Raw genomic sequence first — 18,416 nt, forward strand, 5'->3', positions numbered from 1 at the left:
AAAAAACACAGGCTCTGTGTTGCGTCCGTAGCATAGCAGCCAGTGAAAAGTTTACTGGTTTCAGCCAATTGCAGCCCATGGAGCAAAGCCAAATCAAAATGTTTTTTTCTCCGCCTTTAAATGAAGTCACGATTGAAATATGGCTTTCTGCTTATTAAATGAGGGGAGAGGGGGAAGGAAATCAAAGCTAATCCAGCAGGCAAAGTCACTTGTGCAAAAGAGGAAGGGGATGGGAAGTGTTTGTGTGTATCTGAAAAACTGAATAGCTTTTGGAGTGCTCTAACTTTCACCTCCCACTGGGTGGAGTAGGGGCTTTAAGAGCAGCTGGAATGTAGTTTCCATGATCAGAGTTGAGCCAACTGTTGCCTGCTTGTACCTCTGCCAGTCCTGAAAGGGTAGTGCTCCGAGAAGCAGCTCAGCCCAACCAGCTGGTGCTTCCTTTGCACCCACCTCTCAGGACACAGCTGCCCAGCTGAGCAAGGAGCCCCGTCTGCAAGGAAGAAGCATTTCACTGTTCCTATCATGGGAGAGGACGCTGTGCAGGCTCAAAAGTTCCAAGCCAGAGATAACCCTGGCCCAGAGGCACTGCTACACCAGGAGAAGGCATCAAATGCCAGCCCGGTGCCATCCTCCACTCCGAGTCCCAGCCTGAACTGTATGACCACAGATGAGTCAATCCGGGAGACCTCCCAGGTGAACGCTGTCACGGTGCTTACCCTCCTGGACAAGCTGGTGAATATGCTGGACACGGTGCAGGAGAATCAGCACAAGATGGAACAGCGGCAGATCAACCTGGAAGGCTCCGTCAAGGGCATCCAGAACGACCTCACCAAGCTGTCCAAGTACCAGACCTCTACGAGCAACACAGTCAGCAAGCTCTTGGAGAAATCCCGCAAAGTCAGTGCCCACACCCGAGAGGTCAAGGAGCGCATGGAACGCCAGTGTGCACAGGTGAAGAGGCTGGAGAACAACCATGCCCAACTCCTGAAGAGAAACCACTTCAAAGTGCTCATCTTCCAGGTTAGTGCTCCCCATGCTCATTCCCTCATACGCTGACACATTCACACGCACCTTGCATGTGTGATATCCTTGGACAAACCATTGAGAAGCCTTTCCACGGTACCATCAATTTTTAGGTCTGGAAATAACCTTCCAGATAATCTAGGCCATCCTCCTCCCACCATTTTCCACGGGGAGTCCGAGGCTCAGAAAAATTAAATGACTTAACCATAGCCATGCAGGTAGTGTCAGAGGCAGTTGGAATTTGAACCCACTTTCTCTGGCTTGAAATCTCATGTTCTTTCTACTGTGTCAGTCATTTCCTCTGTAATCCATTATTACATATGTAAGTCTCTTTTATATCAGCCCTACCTATCAGTAATGTATGTCCCTTTGTCTTTTTTCTGTCTCTCATCACACACACACACACACACACACACACACACACACACACACACACACACAAACATGCACACTCCATTGTCCTTTGCTGTCCTTCAGTAGCCTCATGTGAAATCTGTACACAGGAACCTGATTTTCCCAGGTCTGTGCTCATAGGTATTACTGCCTAGCTCTGGGCCAATCCAGTCTGGCAAATAGGGAGTTTGAGTCTAAAAGGAAAAACCTGTAAGGATCTCATACATTTCGTGACTGCATAAACTGAGCAAGAGAAGTTCAGCTGTTGTTAGCATTTCCTGTTGCTGCTATAAAAAGGGCATGGGAAGGGGAGAGAACCTTGACTCTGGGAGATACCCAGGGAATTTTTATCAAGAGACAAATTCCTACAATTGTCCCACTGCTCATTGAGAACACGCTGACAGTGATTTCAGGTTTGAGGTAGGAGCCCACACTACCAGGGACTGTGTTCCCATTAAAATGCCTGGTTTCTTCAAAACAAATATGGAAACTCAACTCCCCTCCTGCATGCCCCCACCCCAAACTGTTCCTTTTCCTTTGAGCCATGTAAATAGCCTGGGCTATTGGCATTGTTTCCCTTATTAATAAATGACCTGCTGACAGCAAATGGCATGACTCTTTGTGAACACTGGAAGTTGGACCATCCAGACAACAGTTTAAAACAAAAGCCAAGTCCTCTCACATAATAGTCAGCCTTTTGAAATATAGGGCCCTTCAAAGCAATGCCTTTGAGAGAAAACTCCACTTAGGTTAAAACAACAACAACAACCACCACCAAGAAACAACAACACAACACTACACAAAATGCAGCACCTTCATGAATGACTCAATTATCTGAGCAAGTGGCTATTCAGGCAGGGGGGAGGTTGGGCATGTGATATTCTCTGGACAAGAACTGGGCACTCATGATCCAGGGGCTGCCCTGCCCAGTGCTAGAAGTTCTTCCGCCTAACTAAACACAGGCAGCACACAGCCAACTAGAGTCAATGCCACCCGAGCCTCGGGGCTGTCTAGCTGTGACCATGTGAATAAGGAAGGATTTCAAAATTGTCCTAGGGGGAGGCTATAACAGTTTGATTGTGAAATGCACACAGGGAGAGCCTTCATCACTGGAGAGAGACATTGAAAATTGGATTTAAAGCAAGGGAGCCTCCTTCGTCTAAATGAGCGAGCTCTGCCAGATAGGAACCCAATTCTTCTTCCCTCCATAAAAGGAAAGACTCCATCTCCGTGCTCATTGTCCTCCCCAAATTGCAGTTTAGGATTGTAAAGCCCTGGGCAGGAGATATCTTCCTGTGCCTTCCAGGCTTTTTTTTCAGTCCAGAAACTTTTCAGCTTTTAATGCAAATGAAATAACTCTTCATGTATCTGATGAATTGAAACAGATACAGTTAACGGGTCTCTTCTTAAGCCATGTGAAATCCTTTCTTTATTACCGCCCAAAGATATTAGAAATCTCAGCTCTCGTGGCATTTCTGAAATTAAATCTCGATCTCTAAACAAAGCCAAACATGCACAGACCCATTTGAATCTTGAATCACCCAAGGAAATTCCCTGTGAAGAAGAGATTACCTTCCGTCCCATCTCTCAACTGGGAGAACACAATGCATTTACTTAGCAGAAAAGTCACATTTCCCTCAACTATATGAATCACTCCCAATCCAAGAAGGCTTCCAAGGAACCTGGATCAGTTAACAGCACAGGAGAATTACAAAGATACTATGAAAGAGAAATAACTGGGCTGCCTAAAACAGGTTTGGGTGTTGCTCCAGCCCTGGCACAGTCTCCTGGCACTTGTCACATTAGAGTGGCAGGTGTGAAATAGCAGTCTAAAGTGGTTGGAATGCTTTGCATTGTGAGTAGGAACTACGTTGGGACTCTTGGGCCCAATGGCTGAAGTTAAAGGGACCCAGTGCCTGCTAAGCATTTCAAATCCAGGTGGTTGGCTGCCACAAGGAGGAAAAAAAAAAAAAAAACCTCTTCCTTCCCCCTGGCTCCCATGACAAAATCCATAGCAAAGGTACTTCAAAGGTGAGAGAGACAGAATGCCATCCCTTTGCACAGTTTTTGACTTTCAACTAAATGGACCATTTCAGAGTTGCTGAACAAGAAAGACTCCCCAAATGTCCCTCTGCTAATTCCCAACAGCCCTCCGGGGGAAGGGATCCTTCCTCTCAGAAGCTTTGGTATGAGACATCTCCTTGAATAGCCTTCACATCTGATAGCTAAGGCCTGAAAGAATGAGTGGCTTGCCCAGGATTTCACATGGTTAATTGCAGAGATAAGATGGGAATCCAGGCTTTCTGACACAAAACCTAAGGTGGCCTCTCTGTGGGTTTCCTCTCCAAAATAGGAATCCTGGGGCAAGAAGTAGGCTTAAAGTTGTGGGAAATTCAGTGGGCCTGAGCTTTTTCCACTCAGAAATCCTAGCTGCCCTTCACATTGTCAACAATAAGGTCCTTAAGGGAAGGATTGAACACACCCTACCCAAGATCTTCAAACATCCATTCTTATGGTGGTGTTTCTTATTTGGTTTGGGCTTTTTTACCCCCTCCCAAGGCCATTCCATGCATTGTACTCATGTTACCCTACTGGAATTAGCATGTCAAGATGATCAACACATACCCATTTGTCAAAAAATTCTGGGGCCACCTCCTCCAATGAAATATTAAAAGCATGGTGCAGGGCAGTTGAATGTTTCTGAGACAAACAATTCAATTCAATACACAGCGCTAGAAATACAATGATAAAAATAAAATAGTCCCCAACCTTAAAAAGCTTCCATTCTACTAAGGGACAGCACAAACACAGATAAATATAAGATATTTAAAGACAGGAGACCGAGCACTAAACTCTTGGGGGCCAAGGGAGGACCCTCAGGAAAGACTTTTGGTGGGATATAACAGGTGAAGGAAGAATAGATAGTAAGAGTCAGAGATAATGAGAGTATATCCTAGGCATGCTAGGCTGCACAAAGACACAGAGTAGACAGGAGAAAAAAAATACCATGTTCAAGGAGTAGCAACTGGGTCAGTTTGGATACGTGACAAAGGACAAGTTCAATAATGCAAAATAAATCTGGAAAGGTAGGTCGGAGTCATATTGGAAAGGATTTGTATTTGTCCTAGAGGCAATGGGAAGGAGAGGTGTGAGATCTTGAAGTTTCCTAGTCAGGAAAGTGATATAGATGCACATCTTTGTTTTATGGAGGCTATTTTGGCACCTCTGTAGAAGACACAAAGAGACAAGCTTCTTTAAGCAGGAACACTAATTAGAGGTCTCTCAGAATGAGATGAGGCAAGAAGTAAAGGAGACCTGATCTAGGGGGTAATGACTATATGACTGAAAAGGGGACATATATGAGAATTGTTTTGAACGTGAGTTCTTAAGATTTGACAAAGGATTGACTATAGAGGCTTGAGGGAGTGAGAAGAGTCAGGAATGACCACAGAATTGCCAACCTGAAAGGACAGAACAATGATGCTCTCAACAGAAGTAGGGAAGTTTGGAAACTGGTAGCGGGGAAGTGTGTGAATTAAAGAAGATAATGAGTTGCATTTGGAACATGTTGAGGTTCAGATGTCTTTAGGATATCCAGGTGAAACTATCTAGGAGGCAATCAGTGAGCAGGTAATCAATGATGCAGAAATGAAACTCAGGAGAGAGATTATCATTTGATTTACACATTAGGGAGTCTTCTGTATAAAAACAATCAAATCCAAGAGAGCTAATGAGGTCCCCAAAAGGAAAAGTATATTTTTCCAGCAGAGAAAAGGGCTCTGGATGGAACTTGGAGGGGTGGGGTGTTATTGCTACAAAAACAAATAGTCAAAATGTATTTATTTTAAAAGGCTTGATGCATCAAATTCAGCCTTGCATTTTTAACTTGTTTTGTAATTTTCTGCCATTTTCAAAGCCCTCAAACTTCACGTTCTATTTTTCCCTGCTCCCTCTTCTTCCTCCCCCATTCTGAACCCCCAGTTTTCTGGTATAAGAAAAGAACTTAATACATCATAAAATAACAGAGACAAAAGAAAAAAATTATCAGTTCTGTTGAGCATATTCAGGATCAGTAAAGCTTTAAATTTATCATTTGTGAAGTCCTACTGTGATTACTTAGACTCAGAAACTTTCCCAAAATACATTTGTAAGAGACATTTTTTTATTCTAAGAAATCATACTTGTGTGTCTCTTAAAAGATCTATTTCACCCTTAAACAACAAAAACATGTTTAAAAGCCTAGTTAAAATTGGGTACTATTCCTCTTTCTTAAGAATAGCCATTGATTTTTCTGATATATACATACATATGTATTTATACAAGTACGTACACAGCAGGGAACAGGCAGCATGGTGCAATGGAAAGAACATTGGATTTAGAATCAAAGGCCCTGGGGTTTGAATCTCATTTCTGTAGCTTACTATCTATGTGACTTTGGACAAGCCACCTACCCTATCAAGTCCTCAGTTTCCTCACTTGTAAAATAAAGTAGTTGAATTAGATGACCCTTAAAATCACTACCATCTCTAAATTGATGACAAAGATTCAAATGCTGATGAGAGACCAATACTGGTCATTCTGAACAGTTTTCCTTCTAGAAAATATATACAAGGTACGTTTCTAGGCAAGTCCGTTTAAACTCTATAGGATGGAAATATTTCATTTTTATTAGAGGGTTCAGTCAAGACTTTTGAATTTATGATTATGGAAATGATTCTTTTAAAAAGCAAACTTTAAATGTGTTTAAATATAGGAGAGAAAACTAGATAACATACAAATTAAACTTGCATATTCACAAAATTATGGCACTGAGAAAAAAGGGAATATTTATTTATGATAGGAACATTATAGAAAAAAACAGTCATCATTTTGTTTCAGTATGTAAGATTACATTTGGGGGAAATTACTATAAACTGAGAAACTTTGGACTCTAGATCTTTTAGAAGTGGATTTTTAAAAATTTATAATCTGTCTATTTAAGTGACATCTTCTAAAACTCTTACCCTAACACATTAGTTGAAAGAGAAAAAAAATCACAGTAAAGTAAATACCTTAGTATTCCTTGACCTTGCTGGTTCTTTCTTTGATCAACATCTGCATAATAGGATTTTGAGCCTGAAGATGCTGGATGCTCTTTTCATTTCTAAGTTCAACCAAAGCCTATTTCTCATTGTTATTATTTACATTTACTGAATGTCAACAGTGGCCTATGGCTTTTTAAGTGAGTAACTGATTATGGTTGATACATCCCAGAAAGTGCTATTATATTCTCTCATATAATAGAAACTTGGAGGCAACCTTTTAAAATTAATATCAATCCTTTGTTTTCGCAGGCTATATAAGTTTAAACTGTGCAAAGGAATAATTGTCTTCAATGGGTTTTAAATTCTGTAGAGTTGGTTATTGTTCAGTCATTTTTCAGTTGTGTTATACTCTTCATGACCCTATTTGAGGTTTTCTTAGCAAAGATAGTGGAGTAGTTTGCCATTTTCTTCTTCAGCTCATTTTATAGATGAGTAAACTGAGGCAAACAAGGTTAAATGACTTGCCTAGGATCATATGCAGTCAGTGTCTGAGACTAGATTCGAACTCAGGAAGATGAGCCTTCTGAACCCCAGACTTGGCACTCTGTCCTCTGTGCCACCTAGCTACCCTTGGCTCTTTCATGAATACAACATCAATTGTTAGTTTACTGTAGGAGTCAATCTTTGATTTTTACCTAGTTGTCTCAGGGGTTGGGGTGGGGAGAGATGTCATGTGTAGATCAAAGAGGCATAGGATGTTGATGTTGGAAGTGACCTTAGAACTCCTCTAGACCCACCCTGTCATTCATCCAAGCTCCTAATGGGTGACACTATTTACATAAGAAAACTAGAACCAGAAAAAAATTTGAGACTTGAAGGAATTAAATTTATTTGTAATAAAAAGCACACTTGAGGGGCAGCTGGGTAGCTCAGTGGATTGAGAGCCAGGCCTAGAGACAGGAGGTCCTAAATTCAAATCCGGCCTCAGCCACTTCCCAGCTGTGTGACCCTGGGCAAGTCACTTTACCCCCATTGCCTACCCTTACCAATCTTCCACCTATAAGTCACTACACAGAAGTTAAGGGTTTAAAATTAAAAAAAAAAAAAGCACACTTGAATTGTCAAATAAAGACAAAACAGTCTAATGCCTCATCGTGGGGACTGTAGCAGCTAGGTAGTAGACTTATAGACAGGTAAAGCTTTGTTCAAATCTGGTCTCACATACTTACTGGCTGTGTGACCCTGGATAAATCATGTAACCTCTGTTTGCCTTGGTTTCTTCAAATGTAAAATGCTAGTTGTTATTAGTATTATTATTATTATTATTTCATTTTTCTACTTGGAATAGGTGACACAATGCAAAGAGTAAAGGATTTAGTATCAGAAAGACTTAAAGAGTTCAAATACAGCCCCAGATACTTGCTAGTTGGGTGGTCTTGAGCAAGTTACTCAACCTCTGTTGCCTCAGTTTCTCATCTGTAAAATAATACTGAGAATAAAATAGCACCTCTCTCCCAGGATTGTTTCAGGGATCAAATGAGACAACGTGTAAAGCAATTTGCAAACCTTTGATGGTATTATTAGCTTTTATTGTTGATATTATTGTTATTAAAAGGATTCGATAGGGTTTGGATTTTATAAAATTAAAATGATTATTTGTAATGAAACAGAGCATTTAATAACCTTAAAAAATAATTGAATGGCAACACCAAAATGTGATGAAATTTAAATTCTCAAAAACATGGAAGATGGCTCAGCAATAATTTTATTATTATTTTAATAATAATAAAATTATTAATTTCATAGTCAGCTTTCTAAGGGTTAAGTAAGATCCTAACCAATGATGTCATCTTCTCTACAAGCCTCAATTTAATTTAATGAACAATTATTAAGCACCTGCTTTGTACCAGGCACCGGGCCAAGTGTTGTGCTTACAAAGACAGAAGTAAAAAAAGGCTAGAAAAAGTTATAAACATTTAAAAGGAAACCAAACAGCAGATAATAGACTCCTTGAGGACAGAGATAGTGGAGGAGGGGAGGGTTCTTTTCATTCTCACTTGTCTGGTGCACATTTGGGGAGTTAGACACATCACAGACTTGTAATTTCATTATTGAGGAAGTCTAAGGATGGAAATTCCTTCTTCTGAAACAGATCAGCGACTTCTCTGATATCCATATAATCTTAGAAAGTTAACTATGGCATGAGAGATAAAATAATTTGCTCATAGACATTCACCCTAAATGTGTCAAAGGCAGAACTTGAACACAGATATTCCTTACTCCAAGGTCAGACTGCTATCTTTTACATGCCGCTTCTCCTACAGCAGAGTCTAGAAAATATAAGTTCATTGAATTGAATTCAATATTACAAATGAGCATTTTTTTACCATCTTTTGGAATTGTACTTGCAGATCATTAAATACTGGTAACATTCCAGGCATAAAACTATGGTTCTCAAATCCCCCATGGACAACATCACATTCCTAGAATGAATGTAGCAAATGGAGGAAAGAGATGTTAAGTCATTCCCCAGGGACTACATGGTTCATTACAGAAAGTAGGGCTCCTGGCTCCCATCAACCATCTACATTTTTAGAATACCAAACTCTTGATGCCGTTTTCCAGGGATAGAAACAGAAAGACTGTGATCACATAGGTGTGCCTATCTTTAATCAGGGTTTTCCCCCACTGGGATTCCAGCCAAGGAGAAATGCCCAGAGCTTTGGCCAGATCTAGGTGAGTGAACATTCACTCACATTCATGGTTAAGGCTATTCCTTCAAGTAAATCAATGAAAAGAACAAACAAGTTGAAATGGAGGTAAAAATGTTGCTTCTCAAGAATATTTCCCATTCTTTCTAGCTTTCATATTTCAAGTAGGTCTTTCGTATATGTTTGAGATGGACTATTTAAATCTTTCTCTCCATTTGAAAAAAGAAACAAACAAACAAACAAGAAGCAAAAATACACAATACAAACAGCATCATGAAGTGTCAGGGACAACAGCCGCAGCAGCAGAAGCAGCGATTGGAAACCCAAGACCCATTTGAAAATGAATCTGGGGAGAGGGGGCAGGTAGGTGGCTCAGGAAATAGAGAGCCAAGCATTGAGATGGGAGATCCTGGGTTCAAATTTGGTCTCAGACATTTCCTAGACCTTGGACAAGTCACTTAATGACCAATATTTATCCCTCACTATTCTTCTGCCTTAGAATCAATACATAGCATTGATTCTAAGATAGAAGATAAGGATTTTTTTAAAAAGGAAATGAGTCTGGCATCCTAAGAACTGGCCACTCCTGTGTGCATCCGAGTCTTCCCTCAGCTGCTTCCCAATTCCCTCCTATGACAGTCACATAGTCTACCTGAATTTGAGACCATTTCAAAGAGTTGAAAATTATACCGAGACTTGATGAAGCAGGGCGATGTAACTGATAGAGTACTAAAGCTCTGGGTTCAGATTTCATTTACAAATAGTACCAGTGGCAAGTCACTTACCTTTTCTGAGCTTCAATTTCTTCATCTGTAAAACGAGGTTAACAATACCTATAGTTCCTTCCTGATAGAGGTATTAAGGGACTCAACTGAGATAATGTAAAATCCCTGGCAAAGTCAAAAGCATCGGCTAAGTATCAGTCAGAGATTAATAACAATAGCTGACCTTTATATAACTATTCAGGATTTATAAAATTTCATACATACATTATCTCATTGGATCTTTATAAACCATTCTGGAAAGGGGGTTGTATAAGTATTATTATATCATCATTTTGGGGGCTTAGTGACTCATTCATGGCCACATAGCCAGGAAGCATCAGCAGCAAGATGCCCAGAATAAATTTGATTTTTTAAAAAATAAGATATATATGTATGTAATTTTGTTTACTGAAATGGGCAGATTGTGAGGCTTCACAGAGAAAATATTGCACTGGAATGGCACCAGCAGGTGATTGAGGATGGAAAGCTCCAGAGGAGAGGAAAACATTGGGTCAATGCTTTCAAGTCTGATATCTTAGAGTAAATTGATAACCTAAGTAGCTGAACAAGAATCTCGTTATCCATTGGGCAGAAAGGAAAACCAAAAAGCACTATTCTAAAGGTGACTAGCTTGTACAACAGATAGAATACTGAACCAATAGAAAGATTGAAACCTCAGACCCTTACTAGCTATGTGACCCTGGACAAATTACTTAACCTTCATTTGCCTCAGTTTCCTCAAGTGTAAAATGAGATGATAATTTACTTACCTCCCAGGGTTCTTGTGAGGATCGAATGAGATATTTATAAAGCTCTTAGGCTACAGTGCCTGGTATATAATAGGCACTTAATATCTGATGTTCGAAGCCCAAAATGTTATCTCTCAAACATGTTGGCAATTATTTCAAGCTTAAAAACTATGTCTATTGCTTATTAAAGCCTAGAAATGAGCAGGAGGTGGAGAAAAGAGGAAAGAGGACACAAAAACTGTCCAAGACCACTCAAATCATTTGAAAAAGAAATCAGTGTTGTCTCTGCTTTGAAATGAAATATTCTGAAGCCTTCACCACATGCACACAAATTCTCATAATAAAACAAATTTATCTTCACTCAAAAACTGACCAAAGCAGAGCACACAGGGCCCACAGTCATCACAAAATACTCGCAGTGGCCAGGGTTTGCCAAGTAGACATATCTCCCTTGCTTTCAGTTGCTCAGAAACACACCAGTTCTGTCTGGATTATCTCTGTTCTCCCTCAATTTATTTTTATAGTTAACATCAAAGAGCTGTGGCATAACTTGTCCTTTCTCCTTAGAGAAGAGTTGAATTATTTTGCCTCCTGCCTCTCTTCCACAGTTAGCTGTGGATGATTCCAATATATGAATGATTCCAAAGAGCCAAACCCATCCGTTTCCTGAAATCTGAAGAAAGACAATGAAAGGGGAGTAGAAAAGTTAAAAGATGAAAAATCTACCATAAGCTGATTTTGTAATTTATAATTATTCTTGAAAAATGTAAATTAAGGGGAAAAGCATAAAGAAAGACAAAGTGTTTTGCTTCTTTATAAAAATACATTTGGGTAGCAATCATTTTTTGGAAAGGAAAGTATTGAATTAATATACTCAAAGATGCAGATAATGACTTGCTTAGGTTTCTATTTACATCACAGATAACTATTTATCTACAACATATTCCTTTATTAACACCCAGGCCTCTAGTCACCAGTCCTAGCTCTCTTGATAATTTACTCTTAACCCTTAAGGCTCCTGGAGCTCTCTATTGCTTACTTTAATAGCCTCACAAAGGGATCTCCAGTTATTATTGGTGGGGGTACTCTGCCTTTGCTAGGTCCCTTCCTTAAAACTAAGAGCTCCAGGAACTTTTATGACTCTGAAAGCTCAAACCAGTTAGTCAAATTAGTGAAGTAGCTTTTCACTTCTGGCTCCTATACCAAACATTTCAGGAGGTTATTCTAAGTCCTACCCCAAATAGCTAGCAATTGTATATAGTGCTTTACAGTTTGGAAAGTACTTTGCATATATTCTCAAATTTGGTTCACCCAACAACCCTATGATGTAGTTACTATTATTATCCCTTTTTTTACAAATGAGGAAACTGAGGCTAAGAGTTGTTGCCCACAGTCCTATAGCCAGTAAATCATTTGAGGCTGGATTTGAATTTGGGTCATCTTGGTCCCAAGTGTGGCACTCTATCTACTGTATCCCCTACCTGCTAATCCCTGAAGCATATTTTCCTAGGAGGAAACCAGAATCAGTGTGAATTAGTCTTGTGACTTATTTTTAAAAATCACATCTCTGAATTGATTAGTATATGGAATTACCAGTGAGGAAACTCTACCAATACAGTCGAGCACCTACCTACTCTGCTACTTATTAGAGTTGCTTGGGAACCTGAAAGATGGAGTAACTTGCCCAGTGTCACAAAGACAATATGAGTCACAGGTAGAATTTGAATTCATTTATTTCTGACTCAACCAGCTCTATTTCCCTCACTCCCATTCTGCCTCTCTGACTTCAGTAGTGGCAAAAAAAAAGGACCAGCATGTGCTAGTGACATTTATGCCTTCTTGTTACTCCCCCTTGTTATTCTCAACTCTTTTTCTTAGCCTCTCTCCTTCCAAGACCACTTGTTACTAAACCCGAGCATCAACCAGCATTACATAAAATTTTCACACTCCAGCCACTCTATGCATCATCATAATCACTTGTAAAGAACTTTATAAATATAATTTCATTTGATCCTCACAATAATCCTAGAAGACAGGTGCTAGTATTATTTCCATTTTACAGATGAGGAAACTGAGACAGATGGAAGTTAAATGATATGCCAAAAGTCACACACTGGAGGCTGAGATTTTAATTCAGATATTCTTAAGTCTAGGTTCAGTGTTCTACCCATTGTACCAACTAAATGCTTTATATAAATACGTATGGAATGTTATTCTCCTCACATGGTTTATCACTACCATATCTCTACTGGCTTACCTTGTCATTCGAAGGTGAGATTTAATGAATCATAGGAGAATTTTCCTATAATTGTCTAAACACTAAAAAGTTATACCATGCAATCTTTTTTTTAAATTAAAAGTTATTTTAAAGGAGCAGCTACAAATGCCAGATTTTATTTATGGTCCTAATTTATGGCGAGAGCTTAAAAATATTCACCAGTGAACCAACCACCTTATTAACTGAACATATTTTAAATCACAATAAAGCCAACTGACCTATTTTGTTAGATTCCTCTATATAAATTGTAATCAGTTAAAGCAAGTTCTTTCCAGGTTCATGAACATAGACTATCAAAAGGATTACTAGTTTTTACAGTTTTACATTTGAAAAAAAACTGACATGTAGTTTCTCCAAGTAATATATAAGCCAACTAATCAATAAACATTTAAGTACCTACTATATGCCAGGCACTGTGCTGAATACCAAGTTATATCTTATTAATGACATTAATTAACTAATGTATCCAATTAATAGTATAATTAACATATCTAATAACAGAACCAGGGCTTGAAATTTTGGAACCCAGTCTATGATTCAGTCTAAAACTCTTTCTACACACACAGTAAAATGAAGCCTTCTCCACTCAAATATAAAGGATGAAGTTATGTCCCTCTGCTCAGCTCTTATTTCCAAATACTCCAATAATAATATGGCAGTCAAGTTAAGTTAGGTTCAAATCCATTATGCAGTAGTATTCTCCAATAATGAGTGCTAGTTTAGTTTAGAAGCAGAGTTCAAATTTAAGTTGTTCCACTTACTGCCAGTGTGGTGATGGGTAACTCCCTAACCTTTCTGGGCTTCAGTTTTCTCATCCACAAAACGAGACTGATAGTTAACAAGATAATCAGTCCCTGTGAACTCCAAATCCATCATCTCATCCTAGGAATTTAGAAGCATTTCCACTCACCAGGCAGAGGAGAATGATCAACAAGTTTAGAATGACCTTTTGTTGTCTTCATGTATTGACGCAACAGAAAAAAAGGCCTGGCTTTCATCAGTTGTCAAAAGATAATATAATACAGTTCATGAGCTGAACTCTGTTTGCAAAGTGTGTATGGCATTAACTATGAAATGTTTATTATCAACTTTTTTTTTTCAGGAAGAAAATGAGATCCCCACAAGTGTATTTGCAAAAGAGCCTATTCCTAGCATAACTGAAGGAAAGGAAGAGACTGTGGATGAGAACAAATCCCTGGAAGAGACTTTGCATACGGTCAACCTGTCATCAGATGATGAAGTACCTAATGAAGACGATGCCCTGGAAGATAGTGCTGAGGAAAAGGCAGAAGAAAGCAGGGCAGAGAAAATAAAAAGATCAAGCCTCAAGAAAGTAGATAGCCTCAAGAAAGCCTTTTCTCGCCAAAATATTGAGAAGAAGATGAACAAGTTAGGCACAAAGATTGTTTCTGTGGAAAGGAGAGAGAAGATTAAGAAATCTTTGACCCCCAACCACCAGAAAACATCATCAGGGAAAAGTTCTCCTTTCAAAGTGTCTCCACTTACTTTTGGTCGGAAGAAAGTTCATGAGGGAGAAGGTTCCACTGAGGAAGAGACCAAACCAGTGGAGACACTGGCCGGTGACCAAACCCTGACTGAGAATGAAGCAAGTTCCTTCACAGAGGTCCCTTCAGACACATCTTTAACCCCAGCTCTGGTGGAAGAGAATACAGCCACAGATGTTCAGGAGAAGCTTGTCCCAAGAGAAAGCAACCCAGCAACAAAAAACATTGAGCTGTCAATTGTTGAAGACGAAGAGTTTGAAATGGCCCAAGAATTCTCTCAAAAGAACCATGATGACCGCTATAGGCTCACTATTGGAGAAACAGAACAATCTGAGGATGAAGAGCAAGCCCAACCTGCCATTCTCCAAATAGACCAAACAGCATAACTTCTGAGCTTTCTTTCATGCCTCCCACCCTGACAAGATTTTAGTTAAGTAAATAACCAAAGTCTAAGAACAAGCTGCTGCCTATCTCCAGTGTTATTGATTCACTTTGTTACCTGTTATTTCCTTCCTTTGCAGTAATAATTTATTTTAGAATAGCATCATCCAGAGTGACCAAGACTTACTACTGTGTAGACAACCTATCTGGTGCTCTATGTCTCTTAATCTCTCTAATTTACTAGTCAGCTTCATTCATTTAGAATTTCCCTGAGCATTAATTGAAGAAAAAAGAAGTGAAACAATTGGAAAAAAAGCTAATCAATTTAGCTTAGTTAGGGCAACCACTAGATGACTAGGATACTAGTAGTCATGAAACCTGTGATTCAATATTTCCTCTTTTACAATAATTTCATACTTTAGTAACTAATGTAGCATAAACCTTGTGTTAACTGAATCTGATTTCCTATGCTTACATTATAACTGTGAATTACTGATTGTTTTGTTGGGTATATATATATATATTTTTTTTTCTTAAGTTCCAATGCACTTAAAGCCAAAAGCATTTGCAGAGTTTAGAGGTTATAATATGGCTTTCACTTAAAAGAAACCACTGTACTATGTAAAAAGTGGAGAGATAGAGAAAGAGAGAAAGAAAAAGGTATTGATAGGCCTAATAAGCTGAGGCAAAAGCGAAAAAGGAAAGACAAAGGAAAAGTAGCACAGAGAGAGAGAAGTAGATATGGGGAAGAGGATGAGAACTGAGAGGAAGAGGAAAAAATGAAAAAAATAGAGATGGGAAAAATGCTTCTAGTATTAACCTAACTAATTAATTCCTTAAATAACACCACTTAATGCTTTTTTATACCCTGGAATAGTATTTTAGTAAATGGCATCTTTGAAATATTGTGTCAGCAGCTATTTTGAAAATAATATAGTAAATACATAATTTGTACAGTATTAAAGAAGAAAAAGTAACAAGAATGTAATGTTTTCTTAATGAAGATAATAAGCTTTAAATGTTTCTCTGAGGAAACTCAAGAGGATATGCTCTAGTTAAAGATGAAATGTCTTAGGGAACAGCAAATACCAATCAATAGATGTAGGATTTTGCAGAGAGTTACATCCTTCTCTGCTTTCATTTTATAATTTCCAAGCTGAAGTCACCTGTGTCCTCCTGTTATAGTTTCAGTTTCCAAATGGTTCAGGATCATGCATTGGTAGTTTGTGGAATGAAATCTGATTAAATGAACTCTCTCCATTCTATTCAGAATATTAATTGCATTCCAGAACATGGTTCACTTACTTAGAGATTAATTTACAAAGAATTATAGCCATTTTTTAAATTCTTGAAGCACAGTAATGTTTATATACATTTTTTTAAGTGCAAACATATTATAGATTTCAGTCCTGGCTTATCCTGTGCCAAAGGGTTGCCTTCTCTAGAAGTGTTTTGTAGTGAGAAATGTTGATGTGATGAGAAAACAGTTATCATAAATAGCTTAATGACAACAGTATTTAAAGAAAGAAAATACCATGCCACCAGAAAAATCATATGAGGAATTGCCTTTCCCTCATCTGCTTTTCCCTCCAAACAGAACTACCTAGACCACAAACTTTAATGTTTTAATACTTTGAGAATGCATGACTCAGCCAGCAGGGGAACCCTGTTTATGGCTACAATTCTCAATCCTCTCCCAACTTGGTAAAAAGCCCTTGAAGAACTGTCATGGATGAAAATCAGCAGCATCTGCTAAAGGACCATCTTCATCTAAACTGGTCTGGATTTCAGAAGATAGGCACAGCAACCAACTATAGTGAGCCCTGCTAACATGCATTGGGAGTCATCTCTCCATCTTGGTGGGGAGCTGTCAGAACTTCCACTCTGTTGAAATTGCCTTCAAGAACCCAGGATCACCCCCATGCCTTGATGACAAATCACAGTAAGACTTCATTGGCAGAGAAGGACATTTAAATTAATATTCAGTACCCACGTGTCTACCAGTACCAGTAAAACTGAACAGATAAATTTTGCTTTCTGTAAAGATGAATCTGAACACATAAATGGCCCCAATCCTATAAATGTGCAAATATTGGCTGCTATACATGACTTGGTATAATGGAAAGAACATTGGATTTGGAGTCAGGAGACTCAGATTCAGATCCCAGCACTCCCACTTATTACATATGTGTCTCGGGGAAAGCCACTTCAACCTCCCTGGGCCTCAGTTTCCTTATCTATAGGATGAAGGAGAGGACTAGGTTACCTCTAAGATCCCTTCCAACTCTAAAACTATGACACTCTGATATGATATTGAGTATCTTATATGCACAATCACAACAAAAAAGAAAAGCCAATTCCAGGAAGACAATAAAAGTGAAAGTAGGGAAACATGAAAAGACAAGAATGGGTAAAAAGAATCATTGGTCTCCATGAAGAATGCCAAAAAAAAAAATCTATAAATAGCTCTTACCATGGAGAAGGTAAAGATGTTCTTTTGTATATATCCATCCATACAGGCACTCACGAAGAAGACTGGGTGGCAAATTATCTACCAGGGGCTAGATGTGAATTTTTCAACCTATTTTTGCATTTTTTCCCCTAATAATTCCTTTAAGCAGAGGTGGCATCTTGGATTCTTAGAAGGCATTACATTCATGGAATAAGACAACAGGAACTGGACTATTTTTTTCCAAGATCACCTTAGAAAGGCAATCTTTAGTGGACATATTGCTAGCAAGAAACATAGAGGTAGATTTCTATTTTGTATTAGTAACAGCATAATTCCAAATACTGAAGAGTTGTACTAACAGCTGATGTATTAAAGGGTAAATAAAATTTTTAAAAAGGGGGGGATCCAACAATGTGAATTTCTTGACAGAGCAATTTTAAAATATGGCAGAAAGCAATGATTTTTAGTCTCCATGGTAAACAGACCAGTAATGTTGATTGTTTCAGTCTTGATTTCCCCTATTAACTTTCCTTCCTTTTTCCCTGATCTCATTTAGAAAACCAAGACTCATTCTTCAAGTTTAACTTTCTTGACATCACCTTGCCAACTCTGGAGAGCTTCTGAATACATGCAGGCAGCTTGATGATTCTGATAGCTCCATCTGCATTTTTATTGTAATTCACCAGACTTTATAATGCCTTAAAGAGTTCTACCCACAGAAATGTATTGAGCTGTACATTCAGTTTATTCACATAGATAAACCTTTGTCTTCTACGTGCCACGCACTTGGTGGAAGACTTAATTTTACTGACAGTCCAAAACACACATGTTTAACCTTTATGGAGTTGCTGTCAGCTCCCAGCAGCCATAGAATTGGGGCGCCAAAATCTAATGTCATGTTTACATTTCCCTTTGAGAAATGCCTATTCCATTTGTTCCTATAAACTAGATGCCAATGAGTACAATATGGAAAACTGAGCTCTGCATTTTTTCCAGCTTTTATGAAAAACAAAATCCATCATCTCTTCAGCTTTCTAAGTATTAAAATCCTGTGCAATAAAAAAAAGAGAATTAGACCAAATAATTGGTTGGAAATACATGTGTTATATGGGGATTAGAAGTAGCAATAGTGGTAA

The 18,416-nt window shown here is 38.6% G+C and overlaps 1 protein-coding gene across 1 annotated transcript; it reads left to right on the plus strand.

Annotated features, from left to right (window-relative positions):
• The first annotated feature begins 355 nt into the window (after positions 1–355).
• On the plus strand, positions 356–17,679 carry CAVIN2 (caveolae associated protein 2). The gene is made up of 2 exons (XM_044669684.1): positions 356–1,020; positions 14,045–17,679. The coding sequence occupies exons 1-2, from the start codon at positions 523–525 to the stop codon at positions 14,831–14,833; spliced, it is 1,287 nt and encodes a 428-aa protein (XP_044525619.1). The 5' UTR covers positions 356–522; the 3' UTR covers positions 14,834–17,679.
• The last annotated feature ends 737 nt before the right edge of the window (positions 17,680–18,416 follow it).

The sequence above is a fragment of the Gracilinanus agilis genome, chromosome 3 (genome assembly GCF_016433145.1).
Source record: "Gracilinanus agilis isolate LMUSP501 chromosome 3, AgileGrace, whole genome shotgun sequence".
NCBI classification, from domain to species: Eukaryota; Metazoa; Chordata; class Mammalia; order Didelphimorphia; family Didelphidae; genus Gracilinanus; species Gracilinanus agilis.

Bases quoted from the DNA above. Each gene is read 5' to 3' on its own strand.
- CAVIN2 (XM_044669684.1), top strand. From the start codon at position 523: ATGGGAGAGGACGCTGTGCAGGCTCAAAAGTTCCAAGCCAGAGATAAC. The intron at 1,021-14,044 runs GTTAGTGCTCCC...TTTTTTTTTCAG, and splicing joins TCAAAGTGCTCATCTTCCAG to GAAGAAAATGAGATCCCCAC.